The sequence below is a fragment of the Ammospiza nelsoni genome, chromosome 2, assembly GCF_027579445.1.
Source record: "Ammospiza nelsoni isolate bAmmNel1 chromosome 2, bAmmNel1.pri, whole genome shotgun sequence".
NCBI classification, from domain to species: Eukaryota; Metazoa; Chordata; class Aves; order Passeriformes; family Passerellidae; genus Ammospiza; species Ammospiza nelsoni.
Genome location: NC_080634.1, coordinates 32697798 through 32717524, shown reverse-complemented (window position 1 = coordinate 32717524; position 19727 = coordinate 32697798). Strand labels below are relative to the sequence as shown.

General features: G+C 46.2%; 1 protein-coding gene across 1 annotated transcript; it reads left to right on the top strand.

The window, feature by feature from the left end:
- The first annotated feature begins 1994 nt into the window (after nucleotides 1–1994).
- On the top strand, nucleotides 1995–12854 carry MFAP5 (microfibril associated protein 5). Its single transcript, XM_059494004.1, is given in 10 exon segments — nucleotides 1995–2034; nucleotides 2037–2207; nucleotides 2605–2667; nucleotides 5350–5397; nucleotides 6481–6504; nucleotides 8740–8775; nucleotides 9556–9591; nucleotides 10359–10446; nucleotides 11320–11393; nucleotides 11981–12854. Coding segments are annotated over 10 exon segments (699 nt in total). The 3' UTR covers nucleotides 12100–12854.
- The last annotated feature ends 6873 nt before the right edge of the window (nucleotides 12855–19727 follow it).

Genomic DNA, 19727 nt, shown 5'->3' with positions numbered 1-19727 from the left:
CGAGCAAGAGCAGCAGGACACCTCCAGCTATTTCTCTGCGGCTCGTCTGGTATGTAAAATACTGAACAGCTTCCAGCCAACAATTCCATCACCAGCAGCATCGCCCCCATCTGCACCAAGCTCTCCAAATGGAGGGGTTCTGCTAGCACAAGGGATCTACCCCCACCAAGCAGCTGAGGGAGAATATCTTCCACTCTCAGAGAAAAAAATTAAAGCTCAAAAGCAATCAGCAGAAACCTGATCCAGTACTGGCCGTGGATCCGGTGCTCTGTGGGAGATGGTGGCACATCAACATATTGGTAGGTGAGAACATTTGGCATCAATGAAAATTTCCAAATAAATGTGCTGAAAACTCACCAGGCCTTCAGGATGTTTTAGTTAGCCTCTTAAGCAGTAACAGCTCAAATGACAACACAGAGGCACAGAGAAAAACAAAAGCCAAACCAAGGTGTATGGAAAATTGTCCAAACATACTGCTATGTGGACTTCCAGAACTGCTGTGTGGTTATAACTTCTGTCATATCCTTCTGTTTGTTTAACAACCTCTTGAGCATTTCCAATGGACTCAGTTTTAGCTGGTCCCTGAAAGTGGGAATGGTGGTGTCTTGCTCCAGTGAAAGAGAGGAATGGTGTTTGGGTTCAGAGGGCTGCCCCGGTGAGCAGGGAAATGCTTAGCTTTCCCCAGCCCCTCTGCACCTCTTCTGGTGTGGTCCACCATCCGTGCATCCTCCAGGAGTCTTGGGAGGACCACAAATAAGAAGGAACGGTCATTTTCCTCTTGAGCACTGCCAAAAACAGTGTTCAGCCACCCTCAGGTAAGAAGCGGTGGCTTCAGTTGTGTCAGGTGTGGGCAACATGGGTCTGGCATGGCAAGGAGGATATAGTGAGCATTTCCTTAGTAACTGTGTATAAGGCATTGTAGGCATTTTATTTTCAGCTTGCAATTAGTTGAGAAAAATGGGGATACCAAGCTACCAGGATGAGGCTTAGGGGACACAGCTTTCCCTTACAAGGTTTCTGTCTCTCATTGCTGTATGAGATAGGGAATTGGGGGTATTTCCTAGCCTTCTCCTTGACTCCAGGACTGAGATTGTGTCTTAAAGCTCACCCAGTGCCTCCTCAAACCCAGCAGAGTTGTTACAGAAGCAGTAAAGGGAAAAGAAGGCAGTGAAAGCAACAGAAGGAGGTCAGATCCAAGGGCTGTTGGAGGAAGGGTTAGGGGAGACTGGCTATTCCAGTGGGACTTGTGGGGCTTGCCCCTTCGTCAATCATAAAATGCACCGTGCTTGGAGGCACAGGGGAGCCAGGAGGATGGCAGTGAAGGTCAGGTCTCATTCATCGTCTTCCTTCTCCGTTTGTGTCTCTCTCATTTTCCTAATTTTTTTTTTTTTTTTTTTTTTTTTGCCTGCCTTTCTCGGGCCAGAACGGCAGCGGCGCTGCAGGACGGGCCCCGTGGCCGGTACCTGTTCCCGTTCCTTGTGCTCCCTGCCCGCCCCGAGCCTGGCGCAGTAGGAAGCCCAGTCCCTCCATCCCGCCGGGAAGCGCCAGCGAGGCAGCGGGGCGATGTCCCCGCTGTCGCTGCCCTCCGGTGGCCCCTGCCAGCCCGCCTGCCCCCGCCACCGGCCCCGCCACCGGCCCTGCTCGGTGCCGCGGCGCGGGGAGAACCCGGGCGCGTCCTGCGGGAGAACGGGATGCGGGCTCCGCATGTCCCTGTGCCACAGGCAGCCAGGGAAACGGGGAAGGGGACCGGAGCGCTGGGTGGGGACTGGCAGCAGCTGAGTCGGGAAACGTGGCTGGAGGTAGCGGCCTGAGGAGAAGCCGGGCTGCACAGAAGGGCAGGGCGAAACGGGACACCAGAGTGCAACGCAGACCCAGGAATCCATCCCTGGTGCTGGGCCATCCTGGGGGAATGGGAGGAGCCCCTTCGGAGGACAATAAACTCTGGAATGAGGGTGTGGGCTGCTGCTCCTCGCTCCCCCCCTCATTCCACATGCATGATGATACCATATCCCTCCATCTCGCTGGCTTCTTGGGGTTTTTTTTCTTTTTTTTTCTCTTTTCCCAGAAATTGTATTTTGAAGACAACGAAAAGGAGAACGTGTTCTGGGTGTGGCTGCATGTGATTTACCCAATAGCCAAACTGGGGGGGCGCCGAAGGGGAAAAGCAGAGCGTCTGCTGCTGAAGGGAGTGGAAGCTGAGGGCTGCAGTAAGTGATGGGGACCCTGTCTTTTCTTTCAGTGCTCCTCGAAATAACTGAAGAGTAGAAGAGAATGGAGGGAGAGAACGTGGGGGAAACTTTCCGTTGCATGCTGAGGGTGTGGTGTGTGTGGAGCAGGGCTTAGCCATCCAAATGGGAAAAGAGATGGGGACTCGAGAAAGGAGGTGGAAAAGGGAAGCAAAGCAGGTGGTGTTATAAGTTCAGTCTAGAATGTTTCAGAAATAACTGGGATACTGGCCACATAAGGAGGGAGACAGGAGGGAGGCTGGGAAGACCAAATGGTCTTGAGAAGAAAATGGATACAAGCAGCAAAGTTTCTGAAGTATAGGGAAGGGTATACCAGTTCCTCTTTTAGCTTTCCTCTGTTCTCTCCTGCACTACACAGGGATGAAGACCTCTGGAACCCGTATACTGTTTTGTGTCTTAACACTCTTCTTGTCCCCAGCTGGTGAGTCCTTATGCCCTGGGGAAAGATTTCTTCCCCACCTGGGCCCCGCTGAGTTTCCTACACAGAATAATGTGCAATGATCTAACGACAAAGGCAAAGATATGTAGAGGGGTGGAGAAGGGGGAAGGACTGAACAGGAAAGGCAAGGTGAATATGGGATTGTAAGGAGAAATTTAGGAACTGGAAACAGTTTCCCATCTGTGACACTCTCCAGAAAGTACTGGGAGTCACAAGAGACAAAGGTCCACAGCTTCTACTCTAGGTATGTTACAGTAAGCAAAACATCCAGATCAAACTGAGAAAGAGAGTTAGGTGTGCTTTGTGCTTACTGCTTTACCACCTGTGTATGCCTGATCTGCAGGGCATTTCCCAGTGCTCTGCAAAATTTGTTCTGTCACAGTTGTGACATGTTTGCTGTCACTAGCAGTTCCTGCTGGAATGACCTCATTCCAAGCCACTCAGCTGCTGGGAGGTTTTGTAGTATTTGTACAGCTGTTTTGAGAAACCTCACCTCTGTAGTTCAGACCGTTTTCTGCTTTTGGTGGTGGTGGTGGTTGTTACTCTGTTTTGTGTCTCCATTACTTTGTTTGCTTGGAGATACTTTGGCAAAAATTCAGATCAGTTTTTTTTTTTAAAGCACAACAACAACAACAACAACAACAACAAAGAATAAAACAAGAGGGTAGCATCAGACATTATAGTCAGAAGACTCAGGACAGATAGTGAAAGATTAATTTCAGTGAATGGGCAAAGCCTTGTCCAGGAAAGACCGTACGTATCACTTTCAAACTAGGTTATTCTAATACCCTCCTTGATCCTGATTCTGCTCCAAATAGCACTTTTTCCTTTAAAGGTGCTCCATAAACAATGTCATGTTTATGACTGTGAAGCAGGGAGGTGAGGCATCCAAGAGATGAGCTTATAGGTGGGCTACAATTTGAAACATGAAAAAAAAGGCAGTGGTTTTTATTGTACATGAAGAAAGCCCGAAAGGAATATTTCTTACTTTTGAGTATTTTGTTTTAGCACTTCTCTTTGGGTTTGTTTGTCTTAACTTAGAAAATAACAGGAATCACCAGCTGGTCTCTCATTGTTTCTTTTGATTTTGGATAAGTTACAAATTTGGTGGGTTAAGGTTGTAGTTCTAGATCTCAAGGATGAATTTACTGCAGCTTGGATAAGAAAGTCCAGTTGTTTATAAGGCTTGTTTATTGGGTACCATAGTAATTATAAATTGAAGTGATTGAAGGTGGATAAGAAAATCAACCTTTTTGTCCTTGCCTGGTGTGCAGAGATTTCACTTCACTTATGTCCTTTTGTTTTGGAGTTGGATTGGTTTTCTATTCAACCCCTAGGGGGAAACAAGATTTGTAATAGCTGACTTTTCAAAGTTAGGAAAAGGGGAAGAGCCACCCTGTCTTTTCTACACATCTCTTCAAATCCAGCACTGCTGGCTTCTGCAATGGTTTCAGGATTTTCATCCTTCCTTTTGCATCAGTAACAAATGAGAAGGTGCTCAACACCATTTTCTTTCCCACTTGTTACAATTGAGAGATTATCCAGAACAGGGGAATTTTTGGGCTGTATTAGATTGTATTCTGAAGTTATTATGCATGTCTGGCCCTCCCTGGGTTAATCGCCAGCAGCTGGCAGCTGGGTGGGGAACAGAATATCAGGGTCCAGCAACTCCTGTAATGCTGTAGAGCAGGATTATGTAGGGGTCCCAAGAGACCCTCTGTGGCCTGCAAGTAACTGCCCTTGGAATGTGGAAGAGCTATGACAAAAACTCCAGACCTGATAGTTTTACCCACACAGTGCTCCCTCCCATTAAGAGCAGAAAGCTGCAGGCTGAGGCCGCAGGATGTAGTGGGATGTGCTGGTTTTTGGGCTGGTCATGCACACATTCCTGCAGTGCCCCAGATCACTGGCTTTTTCCTGCCAACTCCTTCCTTCATCCCACCCCAGTTATGCAGACATTTCCCTCGTCTGTGGCTAGCAGGAAATATTTTCCTATTCCTGGCTGCTCTAAGGAAGCTGCTCTGTCACCCTTTATATTTAAACAAACAAACAGTCTAGCCCAGCTTCAGTTCCTTCCATGTAGTATGCACAGCCAAGCCTTCATCATTCGTCTTCTCCGGTTCACCCAGAGGCTGAGAGGGGAAAGATTGTCTGCTCTGTGCTCCATACCCAGGCTGGATGATTTGCCTAAGGAGCTACAAAACCTGCAGTCTGCTTTTTACTGTACCAATGACTCAACCCGTGCCCCCAAGTGAATAATTTCCATGACTCAGTTTCCTCTTTTATAAAATAGAGATAGGGATTTTGCTCAGCCTCCAGAGCAGGGAGGCCACATTGATTTTTTTTTTTTTTTTCAAAATGCATCAAATGAGGTTTCAGAAGGGCAAAGTCTGGTAGCAAGCAGATCTGGAGGTATTTACTAACTTGTCCCTGTGCCTAGCCATTGCCCCTGGTGGAAGCAGCAGGGATAGGATCAGGACCTGCTGTATCCACGAGCCTTTAAACAGCAAACACAGCTAGCAGTGGAGGCTGAGGCTGAGTAGAGAGCATTGCTCCCTTCAGCAGAGGGCAGTGGTGTCTCCTGGATAGATAAACATTAAAATTTCACAAAACCTGCAGACTATAAAAATCTGTCTTTTGTTATGCCCCTCTCTTCTCTTGCAGACTGGTTTCCATGGATGGTCAATGGGCAAGAACCAGAAACTGCTACTGGTAAGTATTACAGGCATGTTACTGTTTCTTTGTCTCTGATATTGCAAGCTTACTTTTCAGTGAAGATTAAATAAGTTCCCCAAGGCATGATGCTTGGTGTTACATGCTCTATACAAATAATTCTTTAGTGCAGGGGTCCTGAACACTTAGCTGAAGGGTACAAAGTTATGTTCACAGTCAAGGGTTGTAGGAGGTCCACAAAAGCTGGTACATCTTCAACCATGAGATGCTTGGGGAACTCTACTGCTGCTCAGAAAAATCCTAAGGAGAATGGTGCACAAATGGCATGATGCTTTAGTAGTGAGGCCATTGGGAAAGGATATTGACTGATCTTCTTACTGGCTGTGTTGTTGGGGGTGAATTGATTTATCCTTCTGGACCTTAATCCGTTTTTGCCATATGGTAAGATAAGATGAATGTACATTTGCATCATGCTTCAGCACCCAAAAGGACCACAAGGGCTTGTCTTTTCTTCAAACCTGAAGCCCCTGGCTAAGCCTGCAGCCATCTCCCAGCTATGATCCTATGATATGTAATATCTGCAGTTTCCCAGAAAACTATTCAGAACCCAGGTCAAAACATGTCCTCCAAGCATCCTTTCCTTCATGCTTTACCTCTCTACCTCAGCTTTGCCATCAATTGCTTTTCAAAGAAACTCATCCACTGATGAATTTCTGCAGTCAAGGCTAAGTTTTGGGGTTGCCTCCCTCCTTCTGTGCCATGGGTGCCCTCAGCTGTCTGTCCCTAGTGCTGCAAGACCCCTCAGCACCTTCATTTCAGAAGTCTTTCTTTCCCATCAAGTTGCCAACAGCAGCCATATCTGAGAAGTCAAGATATGCCTCCAAAATACAGAGGGTTGATACAACATGTGCACTAAGAAATCCAGTCCCAGTCTAGCCACCAGAAAGGGGAGTGGATACGGGCAGGTTGGGGGTACTGTGTTTGATTATGTGTTTGCTGGGTTGGATCCCACTGTGTCATGAGCCTGTGATGGCAGGAGAGGTAATTCAAGCTGGCCCTGGCTGGCTGTGTAAGGGACCATAAAGTAAAGAAAAGCTTTTTCAAGGATATTCTCTTTTCCAGGTGGAGTTCCCCCTGACAGCTCTGGTAAGCTCCAATCTCTTGGCATCTTCATGCTTCTTTTTCCCTTTTCACCACTGCTGCCTAGGCAGCCACAGAAATTACCCATTATGCCCAGAAACTCCTCATCCCACTTCTGAGTTGTGGCAGCATTCTTCCAGCACTTATGGCTGTCTGGGAGCCCTTTTTGTGCTCCACACAGGGAGATGAATTTAGGGTAACTTAATGGTCTGTTCTCCAAGGAAATGCCAATCTCACTTTATGTACCTGGGCTCCCTGAAGAGGTTTCCACTGCAGGAAGCCATGAAATTTAAAGCTCACACATCCTTGGCTTCCAGAGAAGGTGGCAGGAACAAACAGACTAAATGATGAGGGTGAGAAATTGGACAGGTTCAAACTGGGACACAGGCTGTGTGTGTGTCTCTCCTGACTGGTAGCAGATGTGCTTCAGTTCTCAGGAGACAGAGGTGCCAAAAATCTCCTGAAAGTAGTAGAGCAAACCCTGAGCATTGTTGGAGTGGGGAAGTGGAAATTCTGTTCTTTCAGTACTGTCTGCCCCACCGTGCCTGCAGCTGTGTCACAGGGGGGCAGCTAAATGTCTGTGAAGGGACAGGTAGATGGAGCACTTGGAAGACAAGCACTTAGAGCATGCAGTGCGTGTCCTTAGAGAGTGGAGATGGCCCCAGGAGATGGACACAGAGCTGATGGCAGTGTAGGTAATTCCAGCAATGGGCAATGGAGGAAAAGAGAGGCTCAAGAAGGAGCCTCCCCACTTTTTCCAACCCCACTCTGAGTTCAAATCTGTCACCACTGGCCTTGGGGATGGTTTCTCTGTCTGCTGGAGCAGTGTTTCAGACACATCCCTCTGAGGTGGTGAAGACCAAGCTGGGCAGGGAGAGGGAGAACACATGAGGTCGATGCTATGGCTCAGAGAGAGGCAGCTGTGCATGGCTGTTTCTGGGGAGTGTGCTCTGAGTGTGTGGGAACTCATCTGAGAGTGGTGTCTTGTTCTCTAGAGCATCAGCTCCACAGTTTGTCCTCTGCCCTGACTCTGCTCATCAGCTGGCTGCAGTATTTGTTGTGGGTCAGACTGCCATGAGACTGAGTCAAGAGGCCAGCTGGACATGTAATTAGGATAATTGAAAACTGCAGATGAGTCAAGGGGCTACTTAGGAATATAATTAAGACAGTAAAAGACTGCATATTTTGGTTAAGATCTTAAATAAGTTAAATAGTTAAGTTAGAAATGTAGCTAGCAAGAATCATGTACCCTAGTTAAAGTGTGACAAAGATATCCAGAAGTAAAGCTAGGAGTGAGAGGGGATAGACAGAGTACTGTAGAAGGGCAGAAACCATAAAAATAACTGGCCTCTAAGAATAATCAAACAAGAAGGGCTTGGACCGTGACCAGCAGGTGAAAACGTCCTGCCAACCAGACATAGGTGAGGAGTTCACCATGAGGAAGGTGGCTTTCTTCCTCCCAAATGCCCACTCCCTTATTTCAAAATCCCACTGACCAAATTAAGAGGATACAATTGCCCAGCTGTGATAGATATTCAGCTAATTATAATATGAAATGGGCAGGTAATGATTATGTATCAGGCATCCATAGAAACCACGTGAATATATAAAACCTTTCTTAGATAAATAGAGAACAAGAGTCTGTGACTCCTCCTTGCACGTGCCTTTAGAAATTATACCACATGTAATAAATACCCTTCTTTTCAACTTTAAGTAGTTGAAGAGTCGTTTCTCCATGCTTCAAGACAACACTGAAGAGGAAAGTGGAAGCACAATTTTGTATCTACAAGATGTATGACCTTTGTGGTTGGGATGGGAGGTGAAGCAGCTGTGTTCAGCATATGAGGCCTGACAGTCTGTAGGAAGGTAGATAGGACTTAGTGTCCAGACCAAACTGGTGGTGACTGACCTACATCTAAAGAGTAAAAGAGTAAAAGTGAAGCCTTTACTGCAAACTTGGGCTTCAAAATGCTTACCCAAAACTCTTCACAATGGATGTGCCATTGGGACCCATCTTTGCTCTGCAGCATCCTGTCAGCTCTAGCACATCCAGCATATTTGCAGGGAAAGCCTGCAGGTACTCTGACAAATCAGATAATAACAACACCACAGTCAGCATTGCCTATGAACCAGATGTGAGATGGCTGCTAGTCAGGACTGGTAAGACATCAGCAGAGCACTGGCAGGAGGAAAGAGACTGTAAGCTCAAATTAAGATCTTCCAGTACATCTCTTTTTCCAGGTGCAGCTGCCACACCACCTGTGCCTCTTCCTCCTGGTGAGTTTATTCTCAGTTTGCAGCCGCATGTTGTGGACCCTCCTCCCTCTCCTCACACAGTCCCTTACACACCTGGAATCCTGCCTTCTCTGACTGCCCCTAAGCCCCACACTGAAAAGATTCATTCTCTTTAACACACATGTTTTGTTAATGTTTCTGGCTAACACTGTGGCACCTGAGCAGAAGCAGAAGTCCTCTGTAATTGCTCATAAGAACTTGCCCCTGGCAGTCAGTTCTCTGAATTCCTTTCCGGTTTGTTACTGGGTAAATTATAAAATGTACTGGTTTGCTGTGGTACAGAGGGGTTATTTTATCAGAGGGAGTAACAAACCTGTCTCTTTTTGACCCCTTGTCATGGACATTAAAGAGCCAGTGGTGTTGGGATGCTGTTTCTTAAAGGTGTGTGTCACTGTTCCTTATGAAGGGCAGTCACAAAGTCCTTCACCTCTTGACTCCATAAAGGGTAACTGCAGCAGCTAAAGAAATTTACCTGGCCTTTTTAAGTCAGAATGTCCATACACTGTAATTTTCAACAGTAGTGGTAATGCTTTATGGGAAAGATTAAGCAAATTTTTAGCATTGTTGACTGCATAGCTGGCACTAGACTCAGATTGGATTTTTACTTTATGGTTTCATGTCAGTAACAATGAAATCTCTTTCCACATTATAAGTTACAATAGAAGGCTCTTAAAAGAGTTTTCCAGATATATGTTTTGATTAAACTGCTTCCTAGGAAGGAATTATGGTCAATAACTAACTTTGCTACCCTCTGTCTTCCAGTTCAGTCTGACAGCGAAACAGCCACGGCTTCATCAGGTATGTTTTAAGTTTGCTGCCTGCACCCTCTCCCAGACCCACTTTCACCCACCCTGTTAGCTCTCCAGAGAGGTTCTGGCTGGGCACACAGCTCTGTCTCCTGGAAAATTGCTTTAAATTGTTCCTTGAGTTAGAAGTACTGGAGAATGATGGTAGTGAAAGCTGAAGCCTTCTCCTGGATGCCATACCTGGAAAGGGAGGAGCTGGCAGATCAGCAGACCAGATAAAATGGATCAATATTGTGTCAGTGCCAGTGGCCAAGACCTGGCATTTCAGAATGATGTGCAAGAAAATCCATTGTATTGGACAGTAGTAGAAGAACTGTAGTAGAAAATCCATTGTAGTTAGTTACAGGGTTGATTGTCTGGAAAACTAGGAGCTAGATTTGTGTCCTGAAATGGGATAATTGCACATCTATTAGAACCCATGTCTTAAATATGCAACTAAAATTTACATTTTGTTTATCTGTGTCTGTCCCCTTTACAACATGTGCCTTCTGTATTCTGGGTGTCCAGTGGGCTTGGTTTGCATTTCACTCAACTTTCCCTTCCTTTTGTCTTGTGGGGCAAGGGGATCAGAAATGGCTGCACTATTTTCCTCTTCTTTAAACCAGCCCCATCTCTCACAGGAGAGTGACAATAGAGGCTGGGGTCCTCCCCTAGAAGCCTGGAGGACTGTACCTAGTGATGAGGTGGTATCTGTGCCTGAATGAGTGCACCTGGCCATGATGCTGGGTTGCAGCTCCGTGTTTGTGTGTGTGTTCTCAGACTGCCGTGAGGAAAAGTTCCCCTGCACACGCCTGTACTCTGTTCACAAGCCAGTAAAGCAGTGTATCAGCTACCTCTGTGTTACAAGGTAAGAAACCAGCAGTCCCTAAGAAAAGCGCGCGAAACTGCTCAGAAATGGTAGGCCTAGTTCAGCAATTGTTCCTTTTGAAGACTAGAGGTTTTCTCTGGGAACCTATTGGTGAGATGAATCCTATCCCCAGAGCTTTCTTTTAGGATAATTATTTAAAACAGCACAATGGCTACAGTCTGTGCAGCACTAAGGAGCTGTAATGTGCCCCATATTGTAATATTTAAGGTATTTGGTCATTTATAGGTCCATGAAAATGATCAGAGGTATGGAACACCTCTCCTACAGACAGACTGAGAGACCTGGGATTATTCAGCTTGGAGAAGAGAAGGCTCCAGGGAGAACCCATTGCAGCCTGCAGTACCTAAAGGGAGCTTATTAAACAGAGAGAGAGCAACGTTTTACATGGGAAAATAGTGATAAGACAAAGGGGAATAGTTTTAAACTGAAAGAAGAGAGATTTAGATTTGTTGTCAGGAAGAAATTCTTTACTCAGAGGATGGTGAGGCACCACTGGCACAGATTGCCCAGGGAAGTTGTCAATGCCCCATCTTTGGGAGTGTTCAAGGCAGGGACTGATGTGGGGCCTTGAGCAACCTGACCCAGTGGGTGGCATTCCTGCCCAAGAAAGTGAGTTTGGAACTAGGTGATTTTCAATGTCCCTTCCAACTCAAGCCTTCCTATGATTCAAAGATTTCATTAAGTCTTTACAAAGATTACTTTCCTATTGAGCAGCCTTATTCTTGGCTAAGAAATAAAAACATAATTAGGATTTTCCTGCTCACTAGTGAATATACATGTTTATTCCCTGTTCCCCTCTTTTGTTTCTTTGTGTCCCTGTGCCTTCCTTTGCTGATCCCGGCAATTCCGCAGTGTGCGTCGCATGTACGTAATAAACAAGGAGGTGTGCACTCGCATTATCTGCAAGGAGAACGAGGTCATGCAAGGTGAGTGGGATCACAGGCTAGCTAGAAGGACACCTGCAGCCATCTGATAGAGTCTCCAAGCTAACTAGTTGGCTTAGACCTTGATCCACATGCAATATCTTCCCTAGACTTTGAAAGAGCTCTGATGCAATGCAGTCTTGGACATAATACACATGCCATGATAAAAAAACTGGGAAGTAGATACTGTGGTACTAAAAAATATGATAGCTCTCTATTCCTCGATCTTGATCATGGTCTAGTAGTCCTAGACACACCCTTACTCAAAGTTGCACTCTTTTGAGGTTAAAGAGTAAATCTCAGTATTTCTGTTCATGAATAGAAGCAGGATCCAGTTGAGATTTTTTATGCAATCTTTGTTGCAGCAAAATACAAGTGGTTTTAACATGTAATGTATATGCATAAAGCCAGAAGGAAATTCATAAAAGCCTAAGGACTTGCTTTGCTTGCCTCATGTATTTGGGGATTGAGCAGTTTCAACAGCCTCTGTAGATGCAGTGAAGGATGTGCCTCTAACTATTCTGCTGGAGAAGAACTGGAAGGAAGCTTTGATTATCTGTCAACCTGTGTGTGTGTGTGCTTGCCTTCAGATGAGATCTGCCGCCAGCTGGCTGGCCTTCCTCCTCGACGCCTCCGCCGCTCCGGGCAGCCCCTGCCTCTCCCTTGCAGACAGCTCCTGGAGCAGCAGCGCAGGCCTGATGCTCTGTGAGCACCAACTGTAGGAGAGGAGAAGGAAGAGAGAGAAGAGAAGGCATTATCCACTACCTATAGTTCAAGACAGTGCTTCTTTTTTGTGATTCCCCCATTATTTCCTTGCTTCTGTGCCTTCTTCTACATCCTCTTCTTCAGGTGCTGCAGGGCACAGAGAACCCTCTCTGCCAATCTGTCATGGTAGCTGTTGTCATCTTTATAATCTATTACTAGGACAGGGGACTCTCCCCTCTTTTCTCTCACACTCTGCCTGGCAGGCTGTGAGCTGCTCATTTCCCAGAGGTCCTTATAAATGTGCTGCACCTTCTCTTGCTTTGCCCCTGGAGAGACCCAGAAATGGGGACAGGATGAAGTCCTCCCAATGGTACAGATGCCTTAAGCTACATCTCATCTCACCTTCATGCCCTAGGACTCCTGCCCTAAATTTCTTGCCTGGCATCAGCAGGAGCTCAGATGTGGTTGGTCAGCCTGAGCCTCTCAGATTCTCCCAAGCCACTGAGTTTGTTGTGTGATAGCACATTCTCCTCCTTGTGTCTGCTGGCCTCAGGGAAGTGACACAACTGGGGGATGAGCTATGAGCTGTCCTGAACCCAAGGCACCCCTCACTGGGTGGCAACAGATCATTTATAACTACCTCTGGGAAGTTTTTGTCTCAAGCCCATTACCTCCCTCACACACATCTCCTACCAAAAGGAAAAAATCTGGATTTAGTATGGCATTATGTTTTTCTCAAAAAGATTATGTTGGATCAGAGTGCTGCATCTCCTCTCCTCTCCTCTCCTCTCCTCTCCTCTCCTCTCCTCTCCTCTCCTCTCCTCTCCTCTCCTCTCCTCTCCTCTCCTCTCCTCTCCTCTCCTCTCCTCTCCTCTCCTCTCCTCTCCTCTCCTCTCCTCTCCTCTCCTCTCCTCTCCTCTCCTCTCCTCTCCTCTCCTCTCCTCTCCTCTCCTCTCCTCTCCTCTCCTCTCCTCTCCTCTCCTCTCCTCTCCTCTCCTCTCCTCTCCTCTCCTCTCCTCTTGTCCCTCCCTTCCCACTGAAGCCATCTCTTGATGCCCATTCCAGGCAAGTTTCAGGGAGCAGTAATTACAGCTGCCTCCACTCCTAAGCCCAAGAAAGCCCATGAAGAACCTGTGTGACCTGACATTACTGAGACCTTGCAATGAATTTTCTTGTCTTGGTCTGGCTACCTCCACACTCTCCAGTTGCTGTGCCTGCTTTCAATCTCCAGTTGAGTTCCTACCTCCTGACCTGGAAGCTCCTGCACAAAGCAGGAAGGAGTTGCAAGTTGGAATTGGGTGTGCGAGCAGAATCATTAGCTGGGATTGCTGTTTATCTGGCACCTGGGATTTTTCTGCAGAATCTCTGACTGTGCTGACCTGCACAGGGCCAGGTGCTGATGGGGAAGGTAAACATATCTGCAGGTGTAAGTGCTTTTACAGGCCAGCCTGGGCAGAAGAATTCACTGCGGCAGCACTGGATGTCTGGTCTGCTTGAGGACTTTGTTTTCTAGGTATATGGAGAACATTTCCAGGTATATGGGCAGTTTTTGTGATGAGACCAGGTAGGGTAAGCAGGGAAGAGCAGTCTGAATTGCACTAATCACTCCATGTGACTCTTAGTGGCATGATTCTGTGGGGTACCAGAGGATGAGCAAGACCCTGTCTCTAGGATCTCTGTGTTGTTCCCCAGTAGCTGAAAGCCAGCTTGCTAGATTTGGCATTCAGTCCCCTCACATCATCTGCTGAACCCTTCAGACTTGCAGGAGCACTGCCCTGTTGCACAGAGCCAGGGTCACACAGTTCTGGGGACAGTTTGCTGCACAGAGGCAGATGTTTCAGAAAAAGAGCCAAAACAATTAGTGTAGGACCATCTTGCCAGGACCTGCATTTCTGCTGTATGCAGCAAGAAGCTGGTCACATCCTCTGTGGGGGGGCAGACACCCCCAAAAATTAGCCTTAGATGGGCTAAATCTCTATATCCAATGTACAGGAGAAAGAATTCCAAATCATGCAGTGACTAGAATTTTATCCTACATACAGGAACACTGCACTGCTACTCAGAGGGTGATGCTCCTCGCGAGTACTCCAGGCTCATGAGACTAGGAATGAAGGAGGGATTTCTTTGTACTGAGAGGGTGCACATTTCTGTAGAGAGGAGGGTACTGAGAGCTTGATCTCAAAGACATTCAAGCCACTGTCTTCCATGCCACAGGGATACCTGTGAAAATTGCCTGTGTGGAGGAAGGTAGGATGGAGATGGATCTTGGAAATTGGACTGGGTCAAGTCTGTTCTCTGTATTTAGAGGTGAATATTCGTCACTATAGATACATAACTGGGTAGCATAGCTACTGTACAGCATATAGAAATTTAACTTTCATACAGGTTGGGAAGTGGTTAGAAGCCTTTCTGTTGCTTGCTTTCAGCAGGGACAGGAAGAGGTGCTCCTGTCCAGGAGAACACTGTTTTAATGTTAGAGTCTATATAATCCATATTAAAAAAAAATTTATTTCTTGTTATTCTTGGCAAATCTCATGTGTTTGGGTTTATTTGTCTCTTGCTGTATTTCCTCCAGATTTGTGGGGAGACTTGAATCCATATAAAATCTATCATTTGGAACCTTTTACTCCCTGCTAGCCTAGTCCTCTGCTGTCACCCTCCTTTCACTCATGAATCACAGCTCATGGGAGTTCCTGGGAATGCTTTTTTTTTTCCCAGAGAAATATAACATTTTCTCCAGCATTTTTTTTTACCATGGATAGCTGTGCTAGATTTTCCTGACAATTGTTAGCTGCTGAACACAGGGATAACTCCTCCCAGCCTGTGAAATTTGTGCTGAGGACACATCTTTTTACTATGCACATGTCATGACTTTCTGGTGGAGAATTAACATCTCCAAATAAAATGGCAAGATGACTGAAATAATAGAAAAGCTGTAATAAATATCACATAAGCAGCGAAGAACTTGTTCACTACAACCATTTAACTCAACAATGGGAATAACTGAGAGACCACATTAAAAATTACACATCTAGGTCAAAGAGATTAGGAAATTTTCCTTTTCATTGATTTTCTGACTTTTTCATAGTTTCATCAGGCATTGACTGTACATCATATTTTGGTTGAAAAGATGAAGCACTAAGATGTGGGGGACTCTGAGCAGTGCAAGTGCAAGCAGTCAAGTCTGCATTTAGATGGTATTTCTAGAACAAAAGTGGCTGTGGGCCAAATTACCCATTAAGCTGCCTCTGAGAGTGCCCCATAGATCTTCAGGACTAAACCACACAACGCAGATTATTGCACAACACTCTACTCCCCTTCCTGGCTGAAGCTGTGGTGTCCTGATCTCGGACTGCTCTGGTGGGTACAGCCCCAGCCCCAGTGGCTGGAGACACAGCTCCCTCCTACACAGGCCAGAGCCTGCTCTGTCTCATAAACTCAGCCTTTGCAGTGCTCCTGCATTGGCACTTTCCCCTGGCTGTGTGAGCCAAGCACAACATATGCCATCAACTGTTTGTAATTCAGCTTATTCTTCCTTTTCCCTTACACTAGAGTCGGCCCACACTTCACTGGCACTTGTCCCATACCCAGATTTATCACCCCTGCCACTCCAACCCAAATTGCCACAATATCTGGACAGCACTTTCTCTTGCAAGCTAGGGAAGTGGTTTTAAATACGCCTCCAGGTAGGTGTGCTGCTCGTGCAGTTGGGCTAGCCACAAAGAAAGCTGACAGAGCCCTGTTTTTAGAAGCATGATTCTGCATTTGTGGCTGATTTTCACAACCTCTCCTGACCTGGAGCAGGATTTAGATGCTCTGTGGTCGCTTCCCACACAATGGCTGTTCCTCCTGCTCTTGCTGTCACAGCTCCCCAGTACCGATCTGTGTGACCAGTTTGAAGGCTGCTGGTTAAAGCCTGTGCTCCAGTGTCTGCTCCCCAGTTTGAGGCAGTGCCTCACAGCTGGGCATGGGGGGCTAACAAGCATGGGAGGGCTGTTGGGAGCAGCTGACATGTCACCTAGAAGCTCCTGAAACTTGTTGCCTCAATCCTGTCCTCAAGAGCCCACAGTGTGAACAAAGATCATTGACATCGGGCATCCCAGCTTGGAAGGATCCCGCAGGGATGTACTGCTGGCTGCCGTGTGGGCTTGTCCTTCACAGAGGGCTCTGGTCCTTGCCACCCACCCAAAAAGAGCTCCTCTACTCAGCAAATGGCTGGGTTGAAACCAAAAGAGACTTTAGCTTTAATTTTAATTGTTTGGGTAACTTTTTCTGGAGATAATAAAGTACACTATCCTGTAGTATTGACCCCTGACGCCACATGGTGACATTGTTTGACAGTGCACATTTGTCCAGTTGTGAGCAGCTCCTTGACTGGGGCACAGGAAATCTGAATTCCAGTTCTGAATCTCTTCACCCCCTGCTCTCTGATCTTTAGCACATTGCCTTTTCTCTCTGTTCCTGCCATCCTTAGAGCCTGTAATGCAGCAAGTTGGAATAAACTCCCACAAAATAGAGATCTGAATTTTAGTCCATTAAAAAAGTTATTTAAAAATATGTGGGAAATACCACAAAGGTATTTGATTGTCTACTTTTGTTATTAGTGTAAGTTATTTTCTCAAAAATAAACATGTTCACTAATGTGAATTGTATCAGTTAAAATACAAACAGCATGTGCTTGTTGCTAGTATGCTGAAGTATATTTAAAAAGTGAATTGTGAAAAACATTCCATTCATTTAATTAATAAATTATCTATCAGAATGCAATTTGGGGCATTTTGCTAAGGTTGCAATTTCCATACAAATACAGCTGGTCACAAATTAGCAAAAAGGTGTGATAGAGAAGCATATGTAATTCAATGTGTCTAACTAATAAGACATGTCAGATCTCACCTGCTTAAATATAAGAATAAATGCAGGTTAAGCTGTGCATTTTTTTAAATAAATGTGGTTATTGAGATAGCATGTGTTCCCAGTTAAGATCACAGATAAACTTACATTGAGAGTAAATGTGCAGAGCTAACTTCAAAGCTACTCAGATTGTCCAAGTGAATTCTGAAAAATTCAGCAGGGGATGGAGAATCCACAACTTGTTCTAATATTGCACCACACTTAAGATGGAGAATAGTTTCCTGATGTCAGATCAGAAATTCCTTTATTGCATCTTTCATCTGCTGCCTCTCTTCTTTTAGCTGTGCATCTCTGAGCAAACTGCCTCCCCTACAATATTGCTGCAGTCAACTGAAGAAAATAACAAGAAGAAACTTTTAATTAATACAAAGCACAAATTTAATTTAATTTAATTTTTAAAACTATTGAAATAAATTCTCTTCCTTTGGGGAAATTGTGCTAAAAAATGAAAAACATTACAAAAAACAGAGGTTTAATTAAAGGATTTGCAGTCTGTGTCCCTGCAGCAGGCCACTTTTTCTATGGTCACACAGCATCTACTTCTTGTGCACCACCTTCTCACCATGAGGTCACTTTCAATTTCTCTGCCTTGGGTTTGTAGCCTTGTGTTTCACGGTTTTGCCCTTAGCTGGATCTTTGCCTCTTTTGGTCTGTCAGTTTTCATATCCTGTAGCTATTTCTTGGCCATCTTGACTTTCCTTGGGACTTTCTTCACAGCCAGAGCTAATCAGGGCTCCTTGGCAGTGCCAGTCCAGGGCCAGGTGGGTCTTGGCCTTTGCTGCCTTCTTGGCACCTTCAAAAGCCTTTCTTTTCTGCCTGGTGCGGTGAGTGTAGTTGCTCCTGAGACTCTCTGTGCTCTGGTGATTTTCTCATTAGCCCTGCTTGAGCCCAGCACTGTCGTCACACACTGTCTCTTTTGGCTCCACTGTCCATCAGCTGCTCTCTGTGTAGTTGCTCGTTGGTTTAGCTTAGGAAAGATGTCTGAACTCTTTGTAGCCTCTGCAAACCTCTTTGCCATTTCTGTTCCTTGAGAGTCCCCAGGGGCACTGCTTCATGGTAGATTTTTGCCTCTCCAGTCCAAAAGCTTTGCTGGCCTTGCTCCCTGTTTCCCAAATTGCAACAGGACCAAGCTAACCACCCTTAAGTAAATCTGCCTGTGCCTTACCTGTACCTGCACAAAAATGATAGAAGAGAGGAGTGGATCTGGTGTCCCCATGTTGAGCACAGACTGGGCAAAAGGAAATTACCTGGCTGTGTATGTGAGTGCAAGATCAAGAGATGCTCGTGAGGACTTCCAGCCAAGGAAACCTTGTACAACTGCAAGGTCCTCAGCACACAACTGACAGCCACGGAACATCCAACACACAGTTTCTTACTGAACTCTCAAGACTTCTGTCTCAGTCTCTCCAACAAAGTACTTCTCCAAAGACAACAGGGAAGTTAAAATCAGGATTTGCCACCCAGGGCCCAGTGCAAGCTCTTTTTGCAGGGAGTAGCACGAGCTGCAGCACTGCAAAAACATGAGCTAATCACAGGCAACACTGGTTTGCAAAACCATAACCACAGCTAGGACGTGAGCCTCATTGTGAAAAACAGCAGTACAAAACTGAGTTTCTCCCTGTGGCTAGCAGATGACTGCAGAGATATGGAGCCAGTGACTTCCACTGAGGAGCAGGAAAATCTGATTTGAAACAGGGTGTGAGGTGCCCAGAGCAGGGAGCTGAGCTGTAGAAGAGTGGAGTAACACTGGAACAGTGGCTGCAGCTCCCTGGGCATGCAGAGGGTGTTCTCCAGGTCAGCACAGAGTCAGGAGCCACTTGAGATGGGCAGAGCATGCTGGAGGCTGGAGCTGCAGGCACTGCAATGGCAAGCAGCAGGCTGCAGCAGCTCTGGTAGGTACTCTACCCCCATCTCTCAGCATGGGCAGGGCAGTTCTGCTTTCATCAGAGAGTCTGTTTCTCTTAGCATAAATGAGGTAAGCACCCAGCCATGTCACAGCCTCAAGCCAGAAAACACACTTGAGGACATTTAGCATAAGGATGTAGATTTTGGTCACATTTTTTATCTGCAGTCATGATGGGGAAGCCATTCAGTAGGTCTCAAACTCCCCAACACAATCTAGCCCCTTTCCTGCCTTCGTGCTGGTGATCCCAGCAGGTGTCTGTCTCTGGTAGCAAGGGCTGGAAGTGCTGTGGCCTAGAGACATGGTGGAGGGGACTAATAGAGGCAGGGAGACAAAATAATTGTGGGGTCACAGGGCCAGAATTAAGGATTATTGGTTCCTGTAAGAAGGCCTGGGCTGCGCTGGGCTGGCAGAGAGCTGCAGGGCAGGAATGAGAAGCACTCACAGGACTGCGGTTAAAAATGTACACTCAATTCTGTAGTTTCACTCTAATTTGCCTTGTCCCCCATCACCAAAACGAGCTCAACAGTGAAACAAAAATAAACTGCAGGTCAAGTCTCCAGGTAAAGATTTTGCAGTGCAAGCCTGGAAAGCTGAATTGCTAGTAAAACACACAGTAGCATACAACCTTAGCGCACACTCAGCAACCAGATGCCCTCAATTCTGCATCAGTGGCGGCATTGACAATCCTGCAGCATGCAGCAATGCAAGTTTTGTAAACTCACCCTCCCACACATCCTGAACTCCTGCCTTTTTTACTTCCCCCTTCCCTCTTTTAACCTGGAATCCCTGCTCTTGTCTAATTCAGATGCAGCCTC